This window comes from Gaeumannomyces tritici, assembly GCF_000145635.1.
Source record: "Gaeumannomyces tritici R3-111a-1 unplaced genomic scaffold supercont2.5, whole genome shotgun sequence".
In the NCBI taxonomy this organism is placed as follows: domain Eukaryota; kingdom Fungi; phylum Ascomycota; class Sordariomycetes; order Magnaporthales; family Magnaporthaceae; genus Gaeumannomyces; species Gaeumannomyces tritici.
The window spans coordinates 3,888,424-3,902,383 of record NW_008804549.1 but is presented as its reverse complement, the minus strand read 5'-3'; the positions used below and the strand labels follow the sequence as shown (position 1 = coordinate 3,902,383).

General features: G+C 56.6%; 6 protein-coding genes across 6 annotated transcripts; 2 read left to right on the top strand and 4 right to left on the bottom strand.

Moving 5' to 3' along the window:
• Positions 1 to 779: 779 nt before the first annotated feature.
• GGTG_10266 (integral membrane protein) lies at positions 780 to 3,070 on the bottom strand. Its single transcript, XM_009228138.1, has 4 exons — positions 2,689 to 3,070; positions 2,272 to 2,598; positions 1,746 to 2,176; positions 780 to 1,659 (listed from the first exon to the last, which is right to left on the bottom strand). The coding sequence occupies exons 1-4, from the start codon at positions 2,840 to 2,842 to the stop codon at positions 1,021 to 1,023; spliced, it is 1,551 nt and encodes a 516-aa protein (XP_009226402.1). The 5' UTR covers positions 2,843 to 3,070; the 3' UTR covers positions 780 to 1,020.
• Positions 3,071 to 3,292: 222 nt separating this feature from the next.
• Positions 3,293 to 4,512, bottom strand: GGTG_10265 (hypothetical protein). The gene has a single exon (XM_009228137.1). It carries the CDS (start codon positions 4,082 to 4,084, stop codon positions 3,617 to 3,619), a length of 468 nt encoding a protein of 155 aa, XP_009226401.1. The 5' UTR covers positions 4,085 to 4,512; the 3' UTR covers positions 3,293 to 3,616.
• Positions 4,513 to 5,483: 971 nt separating this feature from the next.
• GGTG_10264 (hypothetical protein) lies at positions 5,484 to 6,627 on the top strand (the record flags this gene model as incomplete). The annotated part of the gene is made up of 2 exons (XM_009228136.1): positions 5,484 to 6,225; positions 6,470 to 6,627. 2 exons carry the CDS (start codon positions 5,484 to 5,486, stop codon positions 6,625 to 6,627), a joined length of 900 nt encoding a protein of 299 aa, XP_009226400.1.
• GGTG_10263 (ubiquitin-conjugating enzyme E2Z) lies at positions 6,573 to 9,745 on the bottom strand. Its single transcript, XM_009228135.1, has 9 exons — positions 9,368 to 9,745; positions 9,215 to 9,248; positions 9,029 to 9,123; positions 8,924 to 8,945; positions 8,736 to 8,832; positions 8,667 to 8,678; positions 8,437 to 8,605; positions 7,485 to 8,356; positions 6,573 to 7,364 (listed from the first exon to the last, which is right to left on the bottom strand). Exons 1-9 carry the CDS (start codon positions 9,398 to 9,400, stop codon positions 7,355 to 7,357), a joined length of 1,344 nt encoding a protein of 447 aa, XP_009226399.1. The 5' UTR covers positions 9,401 to 9,745; the 3' UTR covers positions 6,573 to 7,354.
• Positions 9,746 to 10,284: 539 nt separating this feature from the next.
• On the top strand, positions 10,285 to 12,049 carry GGTG_10262 (replication factor C subunit 2). The gene is made up of 4 exons (XM_009228134.1): positions 10,285 to 10,588; positions 10,675 to 10,753; positions 10,832 to 11,620; positions 11,696 to 12,049. Exons 1-4 carry the CDS (start codon positions 10,470 to 10,472, stop codon positions 11,861 to 11,863), a joined length of 1,155 nt encoding a protein of 384 aa, XP_009226398.1. The 5' UTR covers positions 10,285 to 10,469; the 3' UTR covers positions 11,864 to 12,049.
• Positions 11,735 to 13,818, bottom strand: GGTG_10261 (hypothetical protein). Its single transcript, XM_009228133.1, has one exon. The coding sequence runs from the start codon at positions 13,575 to 13,577 to the stop codon at positions 12,039 to 12,041; it is 1,539 nt and encodes a 512-aa protein (XP_009226397.1). The 5' UTR covers positions 13,578 to 13,818; the 3' UTR covers positions 11,735 to 12,038.
• Between the last annotated feature and the right edge of the window lie 142 nt (positions 13,819 to 13,960).

Sequence of the window (13,960 nt, the reverse complement as noted above, 5' to 3'; positions counted from 1 at the left end):
TCGAGGCCCGGGACGCTCAGTGCCGACGGCAAAACAGGCTAGAATCCCCGCCGTCACTATTCGGTGCAGACAGGATGGATGGACCCTGTGTTGCGCAAGGGCGGCAAGCGTCCAGTCAGGGAGGACCAGACGACCTGCGCAGTGCTACATCAACCTGCCAGTTAGATGTATGGAGGTGCTTTGATGCCTTCCCCGGGCTCTTTTCTAAACAAAACGGAATGCCCAGATCAATCAGACGTTGGGGTCTCGGTCTGTCACCGCCAGCCAGGGTTCCAGCCGCCCCGTCATCCCAACTCTAATGACTATCACCCATCTTTATATTTACTTGAGGATTCTACCTCAGTGCCTGTTTGTCTACTGTATTTTACCTGCATTTATCTGACAGCAGACACAAAAACCTGCAGGCGGCAGCCCGCGCCCCTCGAGGTATGTAGCGCCTTGTTTGCCCCCCCCCCTTGTTATTTTTGTCGTGGACACACAAAGCAGCACAATGTTGGCCTAATGCCGTGCATCTGTCATATCGATATTGCGTTGTCGGCCAAACCGCAGCTCATCTCACCTACCTCAGTCATAACGCTGTCAATTTTTTCAACCCAAAATCCGATTGTGGGTTACGCGACCATTGGAAGTCTGCCGTTCCGCCTATCCGAATCTGCGTCCATGCGTCCTAGCAATCAGCAGTTTGGATTCCGGTTCGGGCTTGGACCGTTATCTCATGGTTCGCAGCTGGTCGCCCAGACAGCTGGGGTCTGGACTAGCCAAGCACAGAAGCTTCCATGCCTCGGGTGCATCGAAACAATCAATTATCAGACTCGACATAGAAACTCTTTGACTTTGAAGCCAAGGCGGCTTCGGGGCATACGTCTCTCATTATTATTCCTCGTCCAGTAGCCGAAGCTTCAATATCCTACGGGTACCACGCCACCATTCCCCGTTCCCTCCACCAACAAACACGGCAATCTCTGTAAGTCCGTCTGCTGCTCGTCATACCTGCTATATAAGTTCCCCCCAACTCTCATCTCAAGCACGCACCAGCTGTGCAAGCCGCTTCTCGAGCAGCTCGCGGCCCTTGAACGTTTTCCAGACCTGGTGCGGCGCCTCATCTTCGATATCCCAGCTGACCAGGTTTCGCGTGAGCCTGCCGAGATCGCGCTGCTTCGCCTCCCACTCGCTGTCCTGCCGAATTTGAACCCCTGAGCTGACGATGGCCAGAGGGGTCTTGCGGTACTGTATCGCCCGGCTCGCTACGACCTCGCGCTTGCTGAGCGAGTTAGCCACCAGGCCTTCCTGCAGCTTGGCGAATATGTACTTTTCTCCCTGCGACGCCGATCTCCCCCAGACACGATCCTCTCGGCTGCGGCCGCCAAACACGGCGCCCGGGATCCTCTTGAGCCCCAAAGGCGCCAACACGCCCCGAGCCCAAAGTAAAAAACCCCGGCCTGGATCGGCAGTTCGTGACAGCAAATCCTCGTGTGTCGGGTCGATCATCAAGATGCCCCTTGTCTCCTTTCCGTGCCTGGACGAGAAAACACGAGAGTAGAGTGAGCCGACGCCGGCGCTCATCAGGATCCAGGGGCCCCGCTCGCCTGCCCGCGCGAGCGCCTCGCTGAGGGCGTCCGTCGCCATCCCTACCGTCAGAGGCGAGGGCGCCGTGTCGCTCTACACAGCATCGAATATTTGAGTCAGTCGGGTCGGATTGTCCAGATGGGAGGGGCGGGCTGTGCCACAGGGCGCTCGAGACTCACCCATGCGAAGCCTGGACGATCGGCAAAGCAGTACCTCGTCATAGACCCGTTCCGCACGGCGTTGTCGGCAAACTGCCACAGACCGTTCTCCACGGGTTCTTCACCGCCTTCGATCAAAACGGTCGGCTCGTCGAGCTCAGTGCTGTTGCCCGCGCAAAATATGTGGATCTGATATTTGTCGGCGTCGACCCAGTGCCGAGTTCCGGGTGGTTGAAGCCCCGAGTCGACGGCCCGGATGAAGAGGGTGCAGGTCATGAGGGAGGCGGCGATGCACAGCACAAATATGACGATGCTCGAGATGCCGACCTCGGTCCACTCTAGTAGAGTACGGCGCGTCTCCGGCCGGCCTGTCAGACGCTCTTCCTCTTCTCTCTTGCCCCATTGCACAACCTCGTCCGCCAAGAGCGTCCACACAGCCGTGAAAAAGGCCCCTAGAGGCGCCGCATGCGAGTATTAGCCTAGAACAGTGGTAGCTAGCCAGCGGATAACAGGGAGCGCAAGTGCGCGAGCAGCAATGTCGACTTACATATAACACTTGCGGACCCCACAAAGGTCTCCTCGTGTCTGAGATGTGTCACACTGAGAATAATGATGGCGTCGACAATCAGCAGGCCTGAAAGGACTCCCGAAAGCACCCTGATTGACTTGGACGGCACTGCGAAAAACAGCAGAGCCACGGCAAGAATGGCCAGGGACACTGTCGAGTAGCCAAAAGCAAAGAACACGGAGCCTCGTGTATGCAGCCCGGGCGGTGTGATGAATATGGAGACAAGCTGCAATATCCACCACAAGAATGCGATCATGGCGAACACAACGGTGACCCATCTCATGAGCCGCACCGTCCACAGATTATCTATCGAAATGCTCCAGGTCAGCTCCGCAGGAGCCACGCGGTTGTTGTCCCGTCAAACAGACTCAAAGGCCTGGGGCGTCTATCACTTACAAGGCGTCACGGCCGGGTCGTCGGGGTTCAGGTATGTGGGAACATCGCTGTCGAGACGGTTTGGGAGAAGGCGAGTGTGCTCGTCGTACGACTCTGAGTTGCGTTGGCCACCTGGATTGGCGCGCGAGCCGCTGCGGCCTCTCTCGCGGCTCATTTTTCTCGGCGAGTGGACGAGTTCGTGGGAGAACCCCGTTGCTGCCCGGATTTGGCTCTGGCTATGGACTCCAGGGTTTCCTTTGATTCCGAGCGGAAGCGACCGTCCCCAAGGCTTAGATCAGTGGCTCGGGTGACTTGTTCGTGTTTGCGCACAGAGCTAGCATTTCTGGGAGCCCTACTCGACTGTTGGTGGGGGACAGTGCTTGAACTTGAGAATGTATGGAATGGAACAGGGTTGCAGGCGGTTTTTGATGTTTTGATATCCATTTGCTGCTATCACACTTCGCAGTCGATTACGTCATTAATGTTGATGGCGAGAGCAACGATCGAGATGGTTTCCTCTTTCAGGCTAGAGCGGGCCTTGTGATTGGTCAGTGTCGCATCATGGCGCCCAGCTTTGGCGGCCCATTGAAGGGACGCGCGATGGTTGGACAGTCCAGTCATCAGATCTGCTATCCCAGCAGCTTGCCCGATGCATTTCCATTCGAAGGACGGTTAGTTTTGTCAATTGTAACACTCACCCCCTCGTTGCATCGCCTGGCCAGATGAGGCAAATATCAATCGTAAATGTCAAAATGCGACCCTAGATATACACAATCCTATGTTCCGCAAACAACCTCGCCGGAACTTCTTTTTCTCGTGTTGGACCAGTTACGAAATCCCATCCTGTTCACCCGCGCTCGGAATATTTTCTGGAGCCTTGTCCAACCAGACCACGAAGCAGAAAGGGGCTAGTTGGGATCGAGGCGCCATCTCTAAGTCCGCAGGCGGGTTATCTCTTGCTCTTGGCCACGCCGAACGGTGTAGACAGCTCGAGGCTCGTAGTGGAGTCAAATGACGAGGCCGAGTGGGATGAGTAGGTTTGTGAAGCCCGGGATTCTGAAGAAATGGCGGCGCAGGCCTGTCTCAAAGCCCGAGTTCGTGCTGCCTTGGTCCTCACGGCGTCCTCGGGATCCGGACCTTTGCCAGAAGGCTTGATTGCATCCTCTGGAATGCTGCTGGCTGGAGCCCTCAGTTTGGACTTCGCTGTTGGGTCGTCCCGACTGGTGCCAGCTCTGCTGCATGATTCTTCTTGATGTTGTTTAAACGCCTGGGCGGATGGTTCACTGACTGAGATCCAGCTCTTGAGCCGAGACAACGTGCGCACCCGTCCAGTCCGCTCGTCCGCCTTGGTCTTTGACACTTGGCCGACACCGACAAAGTCCGGTTGTGCGGGTTCTAAAAATAGTGCGTCGCTCATTGCTTGCGAGGAAGCGGGCCTTGTCTGTTTCTTTTTTCGGTTCTTTTTCGCTGGCTGCTTGGATGCGTTCCTCCGGTCCACAACTGAAAGTGTTTACAGGGTTGCTGCCATGTGATAATTACTAGGCTTGCCGACTATGTCACGGCAAGATATGGTCGGTCAGGAGGCGGCGGTCGTATCCAAGGAAGATAGCCCGGGATTGATGATAGAAGGATCGGGCGGGGAGCATGGCAATGATCGAAGAGTGGGGGCATCCGTGACGGTTGGGGGGAGTCCGGGGCTTTGGACTCATTTAAGCCAGATCAGCAAGGCTATCAAGCCTCTTTAGCTCGACATGCAAGCTGGGCGTGCTAGGCTAGAAGTCTCGCAGGCCCTTTGCCAAGGCATTCTAAAGGTCTTGCCCGGGTCCAACTAGCTGAAGCTCGGACGTTGAGAACGAATGAGATTGCGAGGGTGGTCGTTTCACAGCCGACGAGTCTGGAGTTTAACCCTTGGCATGCGAGATGGATGGGTTCCAGAATGGGCATTAGCGGCTGGTGGCCGTTGATGTTCTTTGGTGGTGTTGCTGCACGTGGCTGGCGGGCTGAAAGGAGCGGTCAGAATGCAACGGGAATGGAGGAATGCCATAGCTATTGCCATGTCTCAGCCAGAACAGACGGCGGTTTCCCATGCATAGCGCCATGCTCCTCCTGGCTACCTATACCCCAAGGCCGTTGACCTCCGACCAAATTGGTGCTACTCGAAGGTTTCAGGCCAAATTACCCGCTGGGGATGAGACTAGCAGGCGCTATTTAGTGGAGTTGCCGAAGTGCGAGTGCGCGAAGGCCTAAGTCGAGGTAACTGCGCCAAAGAGAGATCGAAAAGAAAAGTGGTGATGGAAGATTCCATCCAGCACACCATCAGGTCACGGGTCGATTTGCGACTGAGTGTTTTTTTTTTTGGCATGTTCGCAAGCACCCGAAAAGAATGTGTTGAATCGATGAACATCCCATAGAGCCATGCCTAGTACAATTATATGAGACACGACGCTCGTGGATGCTAGAAGAGGAGTGCGGTGCATGATGCCGTGCGATTGGCTCACTACTCTGCCCAGAGGGAGCTCATTTTGAAACGTTGCTCTCGCAGGCGAGATCCTTGCGCGCATTCCTGGTGTGGATGGACAGGATCCGACGGGACCCACATACTAGGCGAGGGACCCCGGCAGTCAAGCTGCGACAATGACGGGCTGATGATCTCGCACTGTATACAGACCGGCTGTTGCCTGAAGGCAAGCGCAACCGCTAGAGTCGGGCGGCGGTGCCACCCGTCGTGAATGGGAATGATGCCAGGATTCTGCGTCGGTCTGTTCGAACATCCACCCGACTCCATCACAGGAACCCGCTTACTTGGCACCACAACCATGCCTCCCCTGAGCATCACGACCGGCAGCACGCCGACAGGCGGCCTTGCCACGGGTCCAAGGCAGCCGCCCCTCTCAGCGTCGGCGCCAGGCGCAGGCACAGCTGCAGACCAAGGCCCGGCGGGCGGAGGCGCCGCCCACGCGCGCCCGCCGTCCCCGCCCCCGCCCCCTGTAAGCCCGATAACCCCCACGCTGCGCACCGCGCGCCTGGCCGGGACCTCGTCCACCTCCACCTCCGGGCCGCCCGCGATGCCCGTGCCGCCGACGAAGTCGGGCAGCAGCACCCACTACACGGCCGACCCCTCGCCGTCGGCCCTGACCTTCTTCGCCGCCAACCGCGTCGCCCTGACGCACTTGTCCCAGCCCGCGCAGGCCGCGGCGGGCACCGCGCTCGACGCGCCCCCGCCGCCGCTGCCGCTCGACTTCGACGCCAACCCGGACGTGCTGGCCCTCAAGAGCGCCATCTCGGTGCTGCAGATCCAGCGCGCCCGCGCCGCCGCCGACGTCGCCCGCCTGGCCGGCGCAAAGGCCGCGGCGCTCGAGGACCCGGATGCCTTCCTGCGCGACCTCGCCGAGGGCCGCGTGAGCACGGCGCCTGCCGCGCCGACGCTCTTCGACGCGGGCAGGGACGACGGTGACTCCGACTCCGAGTCCGGCTCGGACTCTTCCGAGAGCGACGGTGCGGAGCACGACGGTCACCGTGCCGCGGGCGATCTATGCAAGGGCAAAGAGCCTGCTACCGGTGAGAGTAGTGACAGCGGGGACCATGCCAACCGGGGCGCAGACTCCACCGCCCAAACCAAGGAGAAAAAAGAGGAAAAAGAAGGGACACAAGCCGCAGCAGCCGCCCTGGCGTGAGCTACCGCAGCGACAAAACGTTGTCCGCTGTCCCCCTATCAACTGGGCCCAGTATGCGGTCGTGGGCGAGTCGCTAGAGAAGCTACACAATGAGCAGCTGACAAGACCGGACCTGGGAACGCCTCGAGTAATCGGCCCCGGCGGTGTGTACGAGTTCAAGGGTGACCAGCGGCAACAGCCCGGGGGCGCACAACAAGCACAGAGACTTGTTGGAGTTGCCTCGCCATACATGCCCGGTCGCGACAGGATAGATAAGAAGCCCAAGAAGCCAAAACCACCCACTTGATAAAAATGCAGGCCGACGAGCTTGGAAATCTGTCGCGGATATTAGAAATGGGTACTCAGGCGGCAGTTAGGATGCGTAGCAACGAACAATCCAGTCCTCATGGGCGTCCTCATATCTAGCGGACCCAAAAAAAACTTATTCCCCTTGAAATCCACTAACAGATGCCACCAAATGATGATCTTCTCCCTGCCTTCATCACAAGTCACGGGAGCTGGTAACATCTTTACATACCATTCATTGTGATTACTGTTCCATGACGCTTTCTTCATCAAGGCGCTGTATCAAACCATGAGCCTCACCCGTGGTTGAAAGCATGCTCTGCACTGGTCAAGTTCGGAACAGGGGATTTTCGGGCAGACACCAGGTGTTGGAGGTGGCGGGCACACAACCCTATCAAAGTGCATAGCCTCCCATTCCCCGGCCCATGTCGGCGACCTAGCAGACGCATCGCTTACTTACCCATGATGGACAGGGTGAAAAGAGAGACGATAAAAAAGAACGCACATGATGCCGGCAGGCATCAATATTCCTGCAATTACCTGGTATGTCCGGCCAAAACCCAGCCAGCATGTAACGCGAACGCCGTGACGGTGCCGAGAAGATACATGAAGATAAGTAATAACAATGGAAAGAAGAATGACGCAGCCATACAAAGGTACATGTGACTAGCGCAGGGGGTCGTCGTGGTGGGAGTGGTCGGTGGTAGCAGCGGTATCTATGAGACGTATTAGATGTCCCTAGATAGGTAGTTGTGCTGTTAGCGGTGCCATGTAGAGAAGACTCTCGAGAGCTGGTGCCAAGCACTACTGATCCCTAAATCTTCACGGTGCCAGGGGCACGAGGTAAGTTGTACTCACTCTAGAGATTGCTGTACTGACCGCCGCAGACGCCGATTGTACATCTTCCGGTCTTCGGGCGAGCCCCAATAAAGCTTGAACGCCTCGGGATTGACCAGAGTTCTGGGGTCGTACGGCGGCTGCTCCTCCTCCAGCGCCTCGATGATGGCGTCAATATGTGACTTGACATCCTCCCGGCGAGTCACCGGGGCGAAGTAGCAGGCGGTCCCGTCGGCTGCGATCCGGTGATGGAAGATGCGGGTGTCAAAGTTGACGCGCGGCTGCTCCTCGGGAAATCGGGGGCTGAATCGAATGGTGATGCGGAATAAACCACCGTCGAGATTCGTCATGGGGGCTCCGAAATAGGTAAGCACCCAGACGAAGGGGTTCTTCTCATCAAGTTCCAGGTTGTGTGGGATGTCGTTGCGCTTGAAGTTCTCGACAATTTGCTCGAACTGCCGCTGCAAGTTGACAGCCACCGTGGAATCCTTGGCCTTGGGGGTAAGACCTTCGGCAGCCCAGCCCATTGCCTCAGCATCCAGGACCTGCTTGATGTTCCTTAGTCTCCTCTCGAGCTCCGAGTAGTTGAATTTTCCCTCCATTGAGTTGTGTGAGCCCTCGAATGGCATTCTGACGAATGCCTGGCCGTCTTTGACTTCTTCCTTCGCCTTCTGGATGCTGTTGAGATATGAGTCGTAGTACCACAGGAACCGGCGTTTGCACAGGTCCTTAAATGGCTCAAATGGCACATTCGGGTCGTCTATTTCCTCCAGATCCATGTCTTCCTCCTCCTTGTCCAAGGTTACTGACGGCGGGACGGACCCATCCGCCTGTATGCCTAGGTACTCCTCTAGCCTCTGGATGACGCTGATGCGCAAGGTCTCGTGGCGGATCTGGCAGGCGGAATGAAGTCAGCTACCAACCACCACATCATCGCCAACGCCAGGGTAATCGAAGATGGGCTGTTAACAACCTTCTGAACGTAGTCCTTTTGGTTCTTCTTGTCCGAAGGCTCGTTGGCGTCCTCGAATCCCGGCTCGTTCTCGTATGGGTTTGAAGACATTAAACTTTGAATCGACAACAATATCGACTCGAGCCCCTGAGCGGCCGACCACTCCTCACCCCGCTCGCCTCTCCACGTGCTACATAAATGTTAGTATTGGCAGAGGTATGCGAGGGGTGACTCTGAGAGGTTTCGATTACCCTAGAATAGATCTACGGCTGGTCAGTCGTCTGTTACGAGACACGGGGATGCGTCGGACGGTCACTTACAGGCAGACCTTGCCAGCAGCATAGATGTTGGGGTTGAAGCGAGTGCGTCCTCCATTGGTCGTTATCGCTGTTACGGCAGGCGATTTGCGAGGATAGTCTATGCATGGTTTCCAGGAGCGTGTTAGCTAAGCCCCGAGCGCAAACATCTGGCATGGCGAAATCGGTAGAGGGGGCTTGGGGTCGCTGACCTTTGCCGAATCTGAAGGTGAACTGCAAGACCAGTCAGTAAAGGACTTGAACATGGATTGGAACCTCGGCAGTTTCCAAGATGGCCTGTGGCAGCACGGACGTACCTCGAAGAATCCAAACTCGTAGGGCGTCTCGTGGGGACCAATGATCATGGCCTTCACATTCCTGACGTCGACATCCCGACAGGCAACGGCGAGCGCTAGGTCGAAGTCTGGATGTTAGTTTCCAGCAGACAAACATGCCGCGGCGCGCGGCGCGAAGGGGCAGGGCGATGACGCGGACGGCCTTACACAAATCCGAGTTCTTCTGGATGTCACTCAGCTCCTGTAAGGCAAGGCCCGATGGGGCGCCGGTTAGTTTCTAGAAATATCATCATCCGTGTGCATTTGACAACCACGCGCGCTAGCGCCGCCGTGGTCCTTTGTACGAGGCCCCTCACTCACCTTGGTGATTCGGATGATGGACTGGTCCGCCATTATTGCGCCGTGGTGATGGGTCCTCGTTTGTAGGGCAGGCAAATCTAGACAGTTCGTTCCTGGCTCGAGCTGAAGTCCTCGTTGCGGGATCTCCGCGCTGTCGGGTTGGACATGTGAGGAAGCCCAGCGCAGTTGGAGATGGATGGCGGTCCGACGGCGGCGGCTATGGATGTTGGCGAGCGGGCTGGCCTCCAGTCCCTGCGGGGACCTCTAGTGGGAAATAGCACGCCTGGCTTGGACGGTGGGCCAACGTAGCGGTTATGCGCGGAGGTAGTTAATGAAGAAAGGTTAGGTTGGGTGGGAAGGTTCTCGTGGTTTGTAACGGAAGTGGGGGGACCAGGCTGGTGAAAGCACAGCATGCACAGCACCCGTGTGCGTGTGGCAGGGGCAATGGTGGGGTTGCATATGTGAGGGGATGCTGCTCCGCACGCAGCGTATGGCTGCCTGAAAGCTCAAAAGCACCCCAGCACCACGGCATTGAGGGGTTCAATCGGCGGCACGGGAAGGCAAATATGTACAAACGTCTATACTCTATTAGTTCCGATGACGCTGATGTTACTCAACTTTCTGATGTCTGTACCTTCTTCGCTTGCTGGTGTATAAATACCCAAGATATCCATTCGTGTATACTTTATTTGCCCACCAATCATTACTGTTTCCCATCTCCTATGTGCGTCTGTATTTCTTTACTTCAATGTTCGAACGCAGGCCTCTACGTACCTGCCCGTGCTGCCTCGTGTTTAGTCAAGGTGCTGGTTGGAGCTTGAACGGACCGTGTGAGAGCGAACAAGGCACGGTTACAACGGACGCCGAAACTGGCAGGGGTCAGCTAGCATTGCCCCACCGATCTGGGGACTTCAGGATGGAGCACAGACCCAGCAAACGCCTGACGCGACGCGTTAAGTGCTTCTAATGCCTGTTCGTGAAATCATGTCCTTTCGACTTCCATGCCGCTCGACTTGGGATTGCCACCCACTCTCCATCCCGAACGCCTTGTAGACACGCTCCAGAACTCCGAGAACGTCGCACCTGGCCATTCGAAAAGGATTTCTGTCTATCACGACGCAAAATGGCAAGCTTTTTTGATATCAAGGCAAGGAAGCAAGCCGCGGCCAACGGCGCTACGTCGGCCAAGCAGGAAAAGCAGAACCCAGAAGCCACCCGAGCCCAGCCTTGGGTCGAGAAATAGTATGCACAAACCGCGGGGCTTCAATAGTCGTCGCAACGCCCACATCAGCACCGACAAAACTGACCTCTTCTGCTCTCACCTGCAGTCGCCCGAAGACCCTCAGCGATGTCACTGCTCAGGACCATACCGTGACGGTGCTCCAGCGCACTCTGCAAGCCTCTAATGTCCGTATTGTTGCACATATCCGTCGGCGCTCTGCTCACCCGCGGTCTCCTCGTATTACGATGCTGACATGCACGTAGCTTCCTCATATGCTCTTTTATGGTCCACCCGGAACAGGAAAGACATCTACGGTGCTCGCGCTTGCCAAGGAGCTCTTCGGCCCGGAGCTGATGAGGTCGCGTGTCCTGGAACTCAATGCCTCAGACGAGCGTGGAATATCGATTGTGCGGGAGAAGGTCAAGGACTTTGCGCGCATGCAACTTACGAACCCACCCCCTGGCTATGACAGGTCCAAGTATCCATGCCCACCGTTCAAGATCATCATCCTCGATGAGGCGGACTCCATGACCCAGGATGCTCAGAGCGCCCTCCGCCGTACCATGGAGACCTACAGCAAAATCACCCGCTTCTGCCTCATCTGTAACTACGTCACCCGTATCATCGACCCGCTAGCCTCACGTTGCAGCAAATTCAGGTTCAAGAGCCTCGACCAAGGCAACGCCAAAGCACGCCTCGAGCACATTGCCGAAAAGGAATGTGTCGCTCTTGAGCCGGGGGCTGTCGATGCGCTCATCAAGAGCAGCGAAGGCGATTTGAGAAAGGCCATAACCTTTCTGCAGAGCGCCGCACGATTGGTGGGAGCGGGCCGTGCATCTGGCGAAGGCGAACAGGACACGATGGATGTTGACTCGAAGGCTGTGACAGCACAGATTGTCGAGGATATCGCAGGCGTGATCCCGACTGCGACAATCGACGGTCTCGTTGAGGCCATGAGACCTCGTGGCAGTGGGCAGACGTACCAATCAGTTGCCAAGGTTGTCGAGAACATGGTTGCGGATGGGTGGAGTGCCACTCAGGTTGTCTCGCAGGTATGTGTATCTGCTTCCCCCCTGCGATACTCACAGAACCCGGCGCTGACACTCATCTCTGCAAAAAAAATATAGCTCTTCCAAGCCATCATGTATGACGAGGAGATCCCAGATGTCCAAAAGAATGCGATTTCAATAGTGTTCTCGGAGATTGACAAGCGCCTTGTTGACGGTGCTGACGAGCATCTATCGATATTGGACTTGGGTTTGAGGTTGTCTGTGATAATGTCCAGCAGGATATAGCTGGAGGCTGTTTATTCAATGGGCCAAGTGTACGACAACCGACTACACTGCTTACCCGACAAACCAGGGCTCCTTCAGCACGGGGAGGAAGGATTTCACCTGCACACATTGGCAGATAGCCCATTGCACATGGAATAGAGTAGCTAGGGTTATCAGTGCGTGTGCGACGAAACAGCTAATAAAATGTGTCATCGCCACCCTCTGCTCGCAGAACACCAAGGCCTCCGTCAAGAATGGACCAGATATCAGTCGGCTTCGCCTTGCTGTTATAATTGAGAGGACCTTCTCCGCTCCGGCCTTGCGACAGCCAGATATCCCCATCTCCTTCCGATGTATCTGGGTTACGATCTTGCGACAGTGTCTGGGCTCCAAGCAAGTGACTAATCTCATCTAGATGTCTTGATGAGATTTCCAGAGCCATCTCGCCTTCCTCCGTCTTTTCGGCCACAGTCTCAAGTGTTGCCAACTTTGAGGCTTCGGCTGCTACAACCCATCTTCTCGAGTGGCCGGCGACGGTAGAGCCCTCTGCCGAGCCCGGACCGTCCCCAAGGAGTCTGGGTTGGTGGTGAGGCCGGCCCGGGATGTGGTGTTTGGGCAGCAGTTGGCTTTCCTCCGCGAGATGATCCAGAAGCTGGCAAGTATCCTTGGTTTTCTTCGCGATGGTGGCATTAAGATGCGACTTTTGCAATATTAGCCCCTTTTGCTCGTGGGAAGCTGTTAGAAGACGGGCGAGATACGGAGACAGCAGGTACGAGGCCGGCATCGCCGGTGCCTGGCCTGGTAACCTGGAATTATGAATGGGCTCGATACTTGGCGGCTCCATCAAGGGTTGATGCGTTTGTGATGCCGCCCTGAGGAGTTGTTTTCGTGTGGCAACATAGTTGTCGTACTTCTGCTTGATCGCTGACAACTGGTTTTCGACACGAGCCCTCGTTTCGGAAACCTGATCGCCGTTTGTGTGTTGCTCCTCGCCCCCACCCGCCCCGTCTCCTGATGTACTAGCCAGCTCTGTCTCGATCCAGCTAATGAGTTCGTTGCGCGCGGCGGTGAGGGCGGCGAGCTTCACCACAGGTGCCAGGCCTTCAACTGGCCGCGGAGATCTCTTCCTGGCCGCACCAAGGAGTTGCTCTTCCTTTTTGAGCAGGAGCTTTGCACGCAAAACTGACTTCTGGAGCCGGTCAAGCAGTTCGTCCAAGCCTGCCTTGGAAAGTGTCTTGTCCAAGACAAAGCTGCTGACCGCCTCCCTAGGCATCTCTGGTAAGCGCGGCGAGTCCTTGAAGATCTGGTTGGGATCCAGAAATTCAGTGGAAGCAGCCGGTCTCTGATCCAGGAGCTCCAGAGATTTTGAAATCGCCCTGAGACGAGTCTCCTTGTTTCTGAGCTTCAGAGCCACGATGTGCGCCGTAAGAAAGTCGGTTGTCTGCTCGGCAGGCGTCGTGGCAGGCACGCGATGGCGTGCTACCAGATCCTGGTGCTCCCCCCGCGCCCGGATATTGGCGTTCAGAGCCTCGAGATACTCGCGCTGGATCCCACGCGCTTCTGGGGGGATCACGATGACGGCGAGCGGATCTGCTAACGCCAGCGGGGTTGGCGGACCGTCATGGGCGGCGTTGCCAAGACAGGACGCCAGATTTGCGGACAGAATCTTGCGGATGTGCAAGACCTCGTCGCGCGGCCGGATGAAGGGTGATAAAGCTTCCTGTGCTGCCTCCATGGCGTGCCTCTCCGCTATTTCTCTCCAAATTTGGGATCACACCTCTAACAGTCCCTGTTGAGGGATGGGTGAAAGATTTGCAAGGGCTGCGGAAGTTGATGAGGTCAAAGATGATGTAGGAGACAACTACCGATCGGGTAGATGGGTGTGTGTGGTTGGTTTCGAAGTTATGGGAGGGTATGTTGTAACAGCTTCATGACATGATGGACGTCTCAATCACACACGAAGCTATCAGGCGTCGAGCTTCACGTTTACAGCGCTGCAAGCGGGCGGTTAGGTGGTAGAAGGTACCCACTTCAATGACAATAGTGGAGAAGCACCCCTGCCACGGCTGCCCAGCTGGGGCCTGGTGTCAGTGCCATACGGGCGGCAGGCCAATCTGG